A 12256-nucleotide genomic window follows, 5' to 3' on the forward strand; every position below is an offset into this window, starting at 1 on the left:
TCCCCGACACCTCCAGGCCAACCTCCCCTACGGACAGTTTCTCTGTCTACAGGTGGATCCTTGTGTTTTGTATATATACCCCTGCGTGAAACTACAGAAGAAGAAGGCCCGCCCAGCTGGAACCCTGGCCTGCACCAAGAGGATTGCACTCGAAGGACTGCATCTTCTAAACACTTTGGAACTACAGCCCTGAGGACTTTGCCTTGCTTCAAGAAGAGGAGGAGCGACTCCATGAAATCAACAGGTTAAAAGAGCTCCACATGCATCGGCTCCAGCAACAAGAACCCAGCTGGAAGGCGTCAAGGGGACTTTTAAGGATTTGGCCTGATCTATTCAGGAAGATGTAGTCCCACCATCCCTAGGACCATCTCAGAGCTTCTAGACCCTTGACTGGTGTTGTGGACACTTTGGAATCCCAAAATGACCTTTGGAAGAAGATCCAGAAGTTTGGTAAAAAGCTCCGTAAGTTGACCGACTCATTGACCGACTCATTGTCGAGAGTCAAGCCACCGACGTCAAACCACAACGCAGCCTGTACTTCAGGTTTGTCCGGCTGAAGGCTCCATAGCTCAAGACTTCCAGGATTTCACAAAAGCCTTGTGCTGAGCCAAGCCGCCGATGTCGACTCGAAACCTGGCCTGGAGAGGAGCCTTGCTCGATATCGAGGGAAAAAGCTCCACAAAATTGGCTAAGTCAGAAGGTGAAAACTTGACCGCTCATTGTATCCGACTGGCAATCCATTGCGGTCTGCCTGACTTTCTCCCGGTCTAGTGCAACCAGATGTCCCAAATTTGCACTTTCTGTTTTTAGGCACTAGAAAGTGTTCATTCTTTAAAAATTCACACCTCTGGTTCCCTACATAGGAATTTTGTCGTTTTGGTGACAACTTAATCATAAAAATACTTCCTATTTTTATAAATTGGTGGTGGATTTTTGTGTGTTGTGTCTTACTTAATTAATATTTTGGTGTTTTTAAAAGCTTTTTACACCTAGCAGCCAGTTACCAAGGTTTGAGCAAGAGAACAATTTATTGAGACCTTGAATGGAACTTATATTATGATTGTGGCCTCATTACTAGTGGTAGGTACTTACCTACTTACCTACACCTACTAATAAACCACATTCCAACTATATCACACCAATTTGTTGCCAAACAGACAAAGAATATAGGGGCATATGTACAAGCCCCAATCACCACCACAACATCACTTTGAGTGACGTTGTGGTGGCGATAGGGGTTTTGCCGTATTTACAAAGCAGCGTTAAGCCACTTAAAGTGGCTTTAGGCTGCCTTGTAAATAAGCCCCCTTTCCCGCTATGCTTAGCGTGAAAGGAGTGGGCAGTGGGTGTTGTGGTGGGCGTTCCACCAGAACACCCATTGACTTTGATGCTGCTCCTTATTTACAAGGGTGGCGTAAATAGAGGCAGCGCCAAAATTAAGACCAGGGAAACCAGGACTTCAGTTGGTGAAACGAGGAAAAATGCATTATTTCTCCTCGTTTTTGCTTCCCCGTGTATGCTGCCTTGTGCAGCACAGATGGAAAGAGCTAAATGCCTTGGAACGTTTATGTACAGGAGGGTTCCCCTTCCTGTACATAAATAATCTAAACTGAATGTCATTTGGCGACTTTCATGTATGCTGCAAGAAGCAGCACACAAAGATGAGACAAAATGGCATTTAAAGATTGTTTATGTGCAGGAATGGGGACCTTCCTGCACATAAACAATCTCTCCTGTGCACGCAGACACACTGTACTATGGTGCAAGGGATGCCCGCGTTGGCGCTGCACTGCTAAGTGTGAAACGCAAGGCTGCACCATATCCTTGTAAATATGGGGCAGCCCAGCACTTCTGAAGTGGCAGAGTGAGGCGTTAAGCCATGACGACTAACGCCTCACTCCGCCGCTTCCTTGAACATATGCCCATAGTGTCTTGAAACTGTCAGTCAAATAGTGCGGGGGAAACAAGGGGGCAGAAGACAGGATTGGAACTGCCTCTTCTGCCGCGTCTGCCGCGTCTGTCTCACAGCTCCATGTCTATCCTCTTGCAGCCCATCCTTCCATTTCCTCCGCCATCTTCTTGCCTTCGTCTTCGCCATCGAGGAGATCAACAAGAACCCCAAACTGCTCCCCAACGTCACCCTGGGGTTCCAGGTGTTTGACACCTGCTCTCTGGACATCTCTGCGGTGGGCGGCGTGCTGAGGATGCTGTCAGGGACCCTCACACCAACTCCCACGTACAGCTGCTACCAGAGGGGGGCGCTGGCAGCCATCATCGGGCACATGCTCTCCTCCTCATCGGTGGCCATGGCACAGGTCTCCGGCATCCACAGGTACCCGCAGGTGAGGAGCGAGCTTTGCAGGTCGGGGGGGCCGTGGGCATTGTGGAGTCAGGACCAGGGCAGTATTTCACATTTAGGGCTGAGACTTATTGTTGAACTTGGCACAAGGTCCCCTCAGGGCTGCGGGTCCTATAGATGTGTGGTGAAGTATAATGTAATAAAAGTCAGCAGACAGGATACTTCACATTGTGTATTTATTTGCCACAACGTCAGCAGTCCCAAAGTAACTGACATACAAGGAATCTCTAAACTATGAACCCACATTGGACATTCTAATTCCTAATTATGTAATGCTGGAGTGTAGTGAACATGAGATCACCACAAGATGCTACAGACGTAGGTCTGTGTATCAGTTCAAAGCCGTCCAGGTGTGAGTGCGCCCTTTAGATCCTTGAGGGTCAGAGGTCAGCCTGCTCATCAGTCCACGGGCTCCGCAGATGAGACTGGGTCTTCGAGGTGCTGGAGGGTCAGAGTTGTCGCTGGACACGTAAAATCCACAGAGATTTTTATGTTCCCTATATGCGTTCACATTTACGGGACCCAGCACATCGCTGGAACTTACCCCCCCCCCCCCCCCCCCGACATTCACTCCATTTCCTCCATCTCTCTCTCCCTCCACTTTAAGTTTGTTCTACATTTACACCTCCACAAACAAGAGCTACCTCTCTCTCCCTCTTTCTCTCTAGCCCTCTCCACCTCACTCTCTCTCTTAGTCTCCCCTCTCTTTTTCTCTCTCCCTCTCTCTCTCTCCCCCCTCTCTCTCTTTCTCTCTCTCTCTTCCTCTCTCTCCCTCCCCTCTCTCTTCCACTCTCTCTCCCTCTCCCTCTCTCTCTCTCTCTCTCTCTCTCTTTCCCTGCCTCTCTCTCGTCGCTCCCCCCCTCTCTCTCTCCCTCCCCTCTCTCTTCCTCTCTCTCCCTCTCCCTCTCTTTCCTCTCTCCCTCTCTACACTTTAAGTTTGCTCCACATCCACACCTTCTCAAAAAAGAGCTACATTTCACAAACCCAGCCTCCCAGTTTCTGCATCAACCCCCACTGTCACCGGAGTCGCGACCCTCTAACCGTCATCTCCACAGCCACAAACATCTGTTTGCGCATTTCATCCTGAGAGTGACAAGGAACGGCCCCCACATCCATTTTTTTCTCATTTTGTTCTCCATAAAGGTTAATCTTAGGATGACAACTGAAAGGATGTGTGTCTCATGAGCCATCGGCTTGTGATGATGCAGGAGGCCGCCTTCCTGTTGGGTTCTGTTAGAAATGGGATTTCCAGCTGGCTGAGGCTTGCGCCAAATCCAGGCAGAAACCGCCACTCTAGTCAGGGCAAGGGAGTTACACGCCAAGATAACCCCTGCTCACCCTCTAGGCAACGTGACACGAGTCAAGTCAAGTCAAGTCAAGAGATTTATATAGCGCGCTACATACCCATAGGGTCTCAAGGCGCTAGGGGAAGGGTGGGGAGTTACTTGTCGAATATCCAAGTTTTAAGTTGCTTTCTGAATGCCGGGTGGTTCTGAGTAAGTCGAAGGTGAGTGGGAAGTGAGTTCCATGTTTTGGCTGCCAGGTAGGAGAAGGATCTACCTCCCATGGTGGTTTTGTTGATGCGAGGTACAGTGGCAAGGGCTTGGTTGGAGGATCGCAGCTGACGGGAGGGGGTGTAGAAGGACAGTCGTGTGTTGAGGCATTCGGGCCCAAGTTCGTAAAGTGCTTTGTGTGCGTGGGTTAGGAGGCGGAAAGTAATCCTCTTATTTACAGGGAGCCAGTGGAGGTTTTTCAGGTGCTCAGAGATGTGTTCTTTACGCGGGATGTCTAGTATGAGCCTGGCTGAAGCATTCTGGATGCGTGGGAGTTTTTTCTGGAGTTTTGCGGTGGTACCAGCGTATAGAGTGTTTCCGTAGTCCAGGCGGCTCGTGACTAGTGCATGGGTGACCGTTTTTCTAGTTTCGGTGGGGATCCAGTGAAATGTTTTTTTGAGCATGCGAAGAATGTTGAAACATGATGATGAGACGGCGTTGACTTGTCTGGTCATCGAGAGTGAGGAGTCCAGGATGACGCCCAGGTTCCGTGCGTGGTCTGTCGGGATGGGTGCTTTTCCAAGGGCTTCTGGCCACCAAGAGTCATCCCAGGCGGAGGGGGAGGTGCCTAAGATGAGGACTTCTGTTTTGTCTGAGTTCAGTTTCAGACGGCTATGCTTCATCCACACGGCTACTTCTTTCATTCCTTCGTGTAAGTTGGTTTTGGCGGTGGTAGGGTCTTTGGTGAGTGATAGGATCAGTTGAGTGTCGTCCGCGTAGGAGATGATGTTGAGATTGTGTTGGCGTGCGATGGTCGCGAGGGGGCTCATGTATACGTTGAAGAGGGTGGGGCTGAGTGACGATCCTTGTGGCACGCCGCAGATGACTTCAGAGGCTTCTGACTTGAATGGTGGGAGACGGACTCTCTGTGTTTTTCCGGTGAGGAACGAGGTGATCCATTCCAGTGCTTTTCCCTGGATTCCTACGTCTCTGAGGCGCTGTAGAAGGGTGCTATGACAGACTGTGTCGAAGGCAGCGGAGAGGTCGAGGAGGATGAGGGCGACTGTTTCTCCGTTGTCCAGTAGAGTTCGAATGTCGTCTGTTGCTGCGATGAGGGCGGTTTTAGTGCTGTGTTTGGCTCAGAAGCCAGACTGTGAGGAGTCGAGGGATTTGTTGGCTTCGAGGAAGGCGACGAGCTGGTTGTTGACAGCTTTCTCAATGACTTTGGCCGGGAATGGAAGAAGCGAAATGGGGCAATAGTTTTTGAGTTCGGTGGGGTCTGCTGTGGGTTTTTTCAGGAGGGCGCTGAGTTCTGCGTGTTTCCAGCTTTCCGGGAAGGTGGCGGAGTTGAGGGAGCAGTTGATGACATCTCGGAGGTGTGGTGCTATGATGGAGTCTGCTTTGTTGAAGATGTGGTGAGGGCAAGGGTCAGTTGGGGATCCTGAGTGGATGGAGTTCATCAGTCGGATGGTGTCCTCAGTGGAGATAGGGTTCCAGTCGTGAAGGATGTTCAAGGGGGGTGAAGGTCCTGCAGAAGGTTGGGTGGGTTGGTCTTCGGGTCGGTTGTCGAAGCTGTTGTGGATGTCTGCGATTTTGTTGTGAAAGAAGGAAGCTAGGGAGTCGCATAGGGCTTGGGAGGGGGTGATGTCGTTGGAATTGGCTGATGGGTTGGTAAATTCTTTGACGATGTTGAATAATTCCTTGCTGTTGTGGGCGTTGTTATCTAGACGGTCTTTGAATGCGGCTTTCTTGGCAGACCGGATTAGTTGGTGGTGTATGCGGGTGGCGTTTTTGAAGGCGTCCCTGGTGTTGGTGTTTGGGTCTTTTTTCCAAGCCTTCTCGAGGGAGCGGCAGTGTTTCTTCGATTTCTTAAGATCATCGTTGAACCAGGATGCGTTTTTGCTGCCTAGTTTGCTTTGGCGTTTTTTCAACGGTGCTAGGATGTCGGCGCTATTGGATAGCCATTGGGTGAGGTTCAAGGCTGCTTGGTCGGGGTTTGAGGAGTTGGCGGGGGGGTTTAGTAGAAGCGATGAGGAGATCTGGTCGGTGGTGATTTTGTTCCAGTTTCTTCGCAGGGTGGGTTGAGGGTGGTTGTGGATTGTGGTCTTATTGTAGGTAAAGTGAACGCAGCTGTGGTCCGTCCAATGGAGAGCTGTGGTGTGACTGAATGAGACATGTCTGCTGGAGGAGAAGATAGGGTCGAGCGTGTGACCTGCGATGTGGGTGGGTGTAGAGACAAGTTGTTTGAGTCCGAGGTCGGCAAGATTGTCCAGAAGGGTGGTGGCGCTGCTGTCATTGCTCTTTTCCAGGTGAAAATTGAGGTCTCCCAATAGAATGTAGTCCTCGGAGTGGAGGGCGTGTGGGGTGATAAAGTCTGTGATGTCGTCACTGAATTGTGCACGGGGTCCTGGGGGACGTTAGAGGAGGGTGCCTCTGAGTGTGGTCTTGGGGTCGGTGTGGATCTGGAAGTGGAGGTGTTCGGCGCTGGCAAGGTCGACGTCAGAGCTGGTTGAGATGCGGATGGAGTTCTTATGGACGATAGCGATGCCTCCTCCTGTATGCTTGATGCGGTACTTGCGGGTGATCTTGTATCCTTCCGGGATGGCAATGGTGATGTATGGGGCTGAAGAGGCATTCATCCATGTTTCTGTTAGGAAGGCGACGTCCGGTGAGATGGTGTCGAGTAGATTCCAGAGGTCGATGGCGTGTCTGTGGACCGAGCGGGTGTTGAGCAGGATGCATTTAAGGTGGTTGGTGTCAGGTCTCTGTATGGTGTTGGTGGATGAGGAGCTGGTTTTGGTGCCGTCGAACTTGCAGGAGTTGCAAGAGAAGGGACCATGGGTGAGTCCAGGAGCGGCTTGGACGCAGTTGGGGGAGCGGCCGGGGTTAAGGGCTAGGAGGGTGGTGGCATCGTAAGTAATGCAGAAGGGCTGGGCAATGCGAGGACCAGGGGGTATGGCGCTGGGCGCGGTCTTGGCGCGGACGGGCGTAGACGGGCTTACCTTTGGCGCACCTTCGGCGCGGCCGCAGCGCGTGGACGCTGCGCGTTGGAGCATCAGGCATAAATGAAGTGTGGAGGGGGCGGAGCGTGGGAGGGTCAGCTGGGAGGCGGGGTCTGGGAGGAGACACGGGTGAAACAACAAACAAGTCTAAATGGCCGCCCAGAGAGAAATCGAAAGTGGGGCACAGCCGAAGCTTCACTCAAAGAATCTAGTTACTAAGTGACTGAGGAGACGCTTCACCGACAAACACAATTGCCGCTTTAGACAATTAATTAAAATTAAAATGTAGCAATGCGCGCTCTAACGCTAACAAGCGCTCAAACGTAATGTAATTATTTCAGAAAAGCAATGCGGGCAAAAACGATACCAAGCGCAGTGAGATGATGTATGCGCTGTAGCAGGACGGCAGTCAGCAGGAATCCTGGCAGGCAAGGTAGGCAGCTAGCACAGGGCTTCTGTGAAGCGAGTGGAGAGCTGGGGGAGCGACCGTGATGGATGGAATCCAGACGGCAGTAAGGCTTATCCCGGAGGCAATGTAGGTTAAGTATTTGCGCACGCACCCACTAGCAACAACATCCCCGGCCCCCCACAGAAGGAACTCCACACAATGTTATATATAACAAGCATTTGCAATACAATAGGTCTCGCATTAGGAAAGTTTGAGCTATTGGTCTTGTAAATGACACATTTTTTATCTATGTGTTGGTTTTGAAAACAGCGAAATTAATAGCTTTGTCATATACAATGCCAATACGTTTAACTTTTGTAAATGTGACACCTATAGCATTTGTAATGCAACGTGTTTTGTATTTAAGTGATTTAGATGTATTGATATTACAAATAACAATAGCTTTTAATTTTTTCAAATAATTAATACTTAAATAAAAGTTATTGTAATTTATAATGGCAATAGCTTAAACTTTTGTAAATAAATTTTGAGAAGATTATGTTCAGTGTATTTTATTGTGACAAAAATCCAAGAACAGAAGTGAAATATTAACATCCTTTTGTGACATTTGTAATAAAGCTTGAAACATTGAGAGAACATATTTGAACCAGTTGTTGAATGGTTGCACAGATTGATGCTGTGGTGGCGAAGAGTGATGCTGTGGCGTTCAGTGATGCTGTGGTAGCACGTAGTGATGTTGTGGTGACCCTGAGTGATGCTGTGGTGGTGTGATAGATTTATAGAGGGAGGGCGATAGATAGATAGAGGGAAGGGCGATAGATAGATAGATAGATAGATAGATAGATAGATAGATAGATAGATAGATAGATAGATAGATAGATAGATAGATAGATAGATAGAGTGAGGGCGATAGATAAGAGTTAGGTTGATAGATAAGAGTGAGGGTGATAGATAGAGTGAGGCCGATAGATAGGTAGATGGAGTGAGGGCGATAGATAGACAGAGTGAGGGCGATAGATTCTGTAACAGGTTCTTCTTTTTTAATATAGCACCTAGACTCCGAGGGAGTTCAATAAGACATAACAGATGCTACTGGTACCAATCTTAATGTGCCGACTTAATTGCCTCTGAGCAGCGGTCAAATCAGTCCACTTGGGACTCAAACTGGCGACCTACAACTTACATCTCTGCAGCAGGAGCCTTGATCCACTGAGCTGTCTCTCCAGGTAATATAAAAAAACATTATTGCTGCGTCACAAAGCAAGGGATTGCAAGGTGATCGCAACCACAGAGTCTTAATTGAATGATGTAAAGCGCGTCAGTAAAAGGTAAGACATTCGCCTACTTATGTCATGTTCGCGGATTGTATAGCCATTAATGTGGCTTCGCAGCGTTCTCTCGAGTGAGTACATTCAATGCCCTAGGCTTGTGGATTCCAGTGACGGATGGAATGTGTGCGGAGCTGCAGGTTGTAAGGTTTGTTGCAGAATGGGGCGCCAGCCACCCCGAGAATACAATGGAACCCACCACCCCATGTCTCGTGACTGAGGCTGCTCAGACGCCAGGGTAGCAGTGCTACCCCTGGGTCACACTCTGCTTCTCCAGGCACTGCTCGGACAGAAATAGCTCGAGCTTCGCAGTGACACCTAAGGGAAGAAACGTGAACGGGGCTCTGAGGGCCAATGTCACTTCTTCCTCAGATACCCCCTTGCACATAGGAGGCCGCTGAGATAGGGTGACCAGGCGTCCCCGTTTTGCCAGGACGGTCCCTGTTTTTAACCAGTTGTCCCACCAAATTTCAAGAAATTAGCTCATGTCCCCATTTTTAGAGAGGGTCGACTGAAAACGGTGGGAGGTGTTTTTTATGTTTTACAAAGCAGCAATAGTTAGCAGTTGTTTCAAGAAAGCAATTTAATAAACAGGCAAGCTACTGGGCTTAAAAATTGTATTTTATATATGTTCTTACTGCCTGTTCTGTAATTCAAAATTTGCAAACATTCGTGACAAGAATTTTCAATTCTATTAAGGACTAGGAGGCGAGGATTATGCTTTCTCATTTCTTTAATGAAATGCTCAGCAGCCAATAAAAAACAAAACTACATTTCCCATGAACACCAAGGAATGACCATAGAGATGATGCTATAAAAGGTCCAAACATTAGTCTTTCTTCCTCTTTCTTTGTGGAAACAGGTCAACATCGAAAAACAATCCCAAGTAAAGCAGCAACAACAGTTCCAAGCACGCTGCCGAAATCCAAAGGAACTTGTAACAGAGGAAGGAGGAATCTCGGGTCCGAGAACTAGGAAACACAGGAGGCTCCCGAAGAAGATCAACAACATCATTTCTGGTCTGAACCTGAAAAAGATACAGAGCCGTAACATCCAAATAATGGAGAGAAATCAAAGCAAATCAAGGGGGGGAAAAAGAACAAGGAGACATAAATCTGCAAAAGTATGCAAGTATTACACAGTACAGCAATGTAACAGAGTCATAACAATGGGTGGGATAATCCTCGCCTCCTAGTCCTTAATAGAATTGAAAATTCTTGTCACGAATGTTTGCAAATTTTGAATTCTATGTCAGGACAGAAGGCTCCGATTATGCTTGTTCAAAGCTGGTCCACCACAACAGAAGCAACACTAACAATAGGTTTATAATAAAACTTTTTGAAAACAGAGTCTGAAGACCAATCTGCAGCTTTCATAATATCAAATAGAGTGACACCCATGGAAAAAGCCTTAGAGGCCATTGCTCCTCTTGCAGAATGTGCCCCAAACACAGAAACATCAATGCCCGCCTCGGACATGAGCCAGCGCACCCAGCGAGCCAGAGTAGCTGGTGCAACAGGGCGAAAAGGCTTCTGCAAGGCAATCAACAATTGACCCTGCATGTCCATACGCAAAGAAGCGGTACTCACCTCATAATCCTTCAAACACTGGACAACACAAAGATTGGGATGATCAGGAAAAGAAGGATACGTAATGGAGGAAGTATTAGACTTAGTCCTCCTAGAGAGAGTGAACGTAACACCCTCGGGGGTGAAACTGCGACCCGCAAGGTCTAAAGCGCAGATATCAGAAACGCATTTGCAAGACACTAGACACAGTAGCATGGCCAATTTCGCAGACAATTGTTTACGAGACAGTAAAAGATTAGAAGGCCAGGCTTCCAAAAACCTCAGGACAACAGAAACATCCCATAAAGAAACATATTTAGGAGTAGGAGGTTTCGCAAGACGAATCCCTTTAAGTAGTTTAGAAAGTAAATGATGTTCACCAACAGGCTTACCATCAATGTGGACGTGGCCAGCAGAAATAGCAGAACGAAAACTATTAACAGTTTGATAGGCTAGACCTGAAGTGGCCAAGGAAGTAAAAAAATTAATGATCAGACTGACATCCGCTGAAACGGGATCAACTTCCCGTTGAACACACCAATCACACCAGCGCTTCCAGGCCCCTCGATATCGCTTGTGAGTATTGGGAGACCAGGCGTTACTAATGAATTTGGCAGCGTCGCCAGAAATGCCCGGGATCGACCAACGATCCCCGAGATTCGCCATGCCAGCAACTGGAGAGAGCCGGACAGAATGAGGGGATGCGGCTCCCCGAGAGGATCCCGCAACAGATTCCACTTCAGGGGAAGAAGGAGTGGAGGCGCGCAACACATCTCCAGGAGAACAGGGAACCACGCCTGAGCCCTCCACAGAGGAGCAATCAGAATCAGCTCTGCTCGAAACCGCTTGGTGTAAGCCAACACTCTGGGAAGCATCAGGAATGGGGGAAACGCATAACAGAGAGTCGATGGCCACTGTTGCAGAAAAGCATCCGTGGCCAGAGCCAGGAGATCCGGTCTCCAACTGTAAAACCGGGGAAGTTGCGCGTTGAGGCGAGAGGCAAACAGATCTAAATGACACTGGCCCCACCGCCGAAGAATGGCACTGAAGACTCGAGGATGAAGCCTCCAGTCGCTGAAATCCCGAAGATGTCTGGAGTGCCAATCCGCAATCTGCTTGTTGCGACCCGGAAGATATTCTGCAATAACCGTGATCTTCCGTTGCAGGCAAAAATGCCAAAAATCCTTGGCTATCTCCGCCAACACCTTGGACCGAGTCCCGTCCAGCTTGTTGACATGATTCAGAAATGGGGGTGGTGATGAACAGAGTGTCTGAATTAAGCAGACCACTCTTACCCAGTCCAAAGATCAGGGCTTGATCAATCACTGTTTTTTAGCTCACTGCACCATCCCAGCTCAGAACTTGGCTATATGCAAATTAGTCTGACCCTGGCCCAGCTTGTTGACATAGCGGACTGCGGACACATTGTCCATTCGAAGAAGAATGCAACAATTCGTCTGAAGGGGAGAAAAACACCTGATCGCAAAGGAACCCGCAAGGAGTTCCAGACAATTTATGTGGAGAGACAATTCCTGGGGTGACCAACGTCCCCCCGTCGAGACAGATCCGCAACGGGCTCCCCAACCCCATTGACTGGCGTCGGATTCGATCACCAGTTCTGGAGACGAACCTAACAGGGCTAGACCGTTCCAGGCCTCCATGTGGTCCAGCCACCACTGCATCTCCCCCCGCACCTCCTCCGAAAGAGGAATCTGATCCGAATAGCGGAGGCCTTTCCGGAGATGCTGAATCTTCAGGCGTTGCATTGCTCTGTAATGTAGAGGACCTGGAAAATCGCCTGAATGGAGGACGCTAGAAGGCCTACCACACGAGCTAATGACCTCAACGACACAGTCTGTTTGGAAATAACAGACGTCAATTCCCTCCTGATGTAGCGTAGCTTCTGACCTGGTAAGAGAAGTTGGCAAGTCACAGAGTCTATCTGAAAGCCCAGAAAATCTATAGATTGAGAGGGGGTCAAAACCGACTTCGGAACATTGACCAGAAAACCTAGAGACTGCAAGAGCTCGATGGACCACTCCAGATGCTGCAGAAGCCTGAGAGGGCAATCTGCCATAAGAAGAATGTCGTCCAGAT

The 12256-nt window shown here is 48.9% G+C and overlaps 1 protein-coding gene across 1 annotated transcript in view; it reads left to right on the top strand.

Annotated features, from left to right (window-relative positions):
• Nucleotides 1-2075: 2075 nt before the first annotated feature.
• Nucleotides 2076-12256, top strand: part of LOC147725791 (vomeronasal type-2 receptor 26-like) — a 103599-nt gene continuing 93418 nt past the window's right edge. Inside the window, exon 1 of the mRNA XM_086962791.1 lies at nt 2076-2342. Coding sequence (XP_086818917.1) covers nt 2205-2342 — 138 coding nt within the window. The 5' untranslated portion in view covers nt 2076-2204. The remainder of the gene's footprint in view (nt 2343-12256) is intronic.

Source organism: Lissotriton vulgaris, chromosome 3_1 (assembly GCF_964263255.1).
Source record: "Lissotriton vulgaris chromosome 3_1, aLisVul1.2, whole genome shotgun sequence".
NCBI lineage: Eukaryota > Metazoa > Chordata > Amphibia > Caudata > Salamandridae > Lissotriton > Lissotriton vulgaris.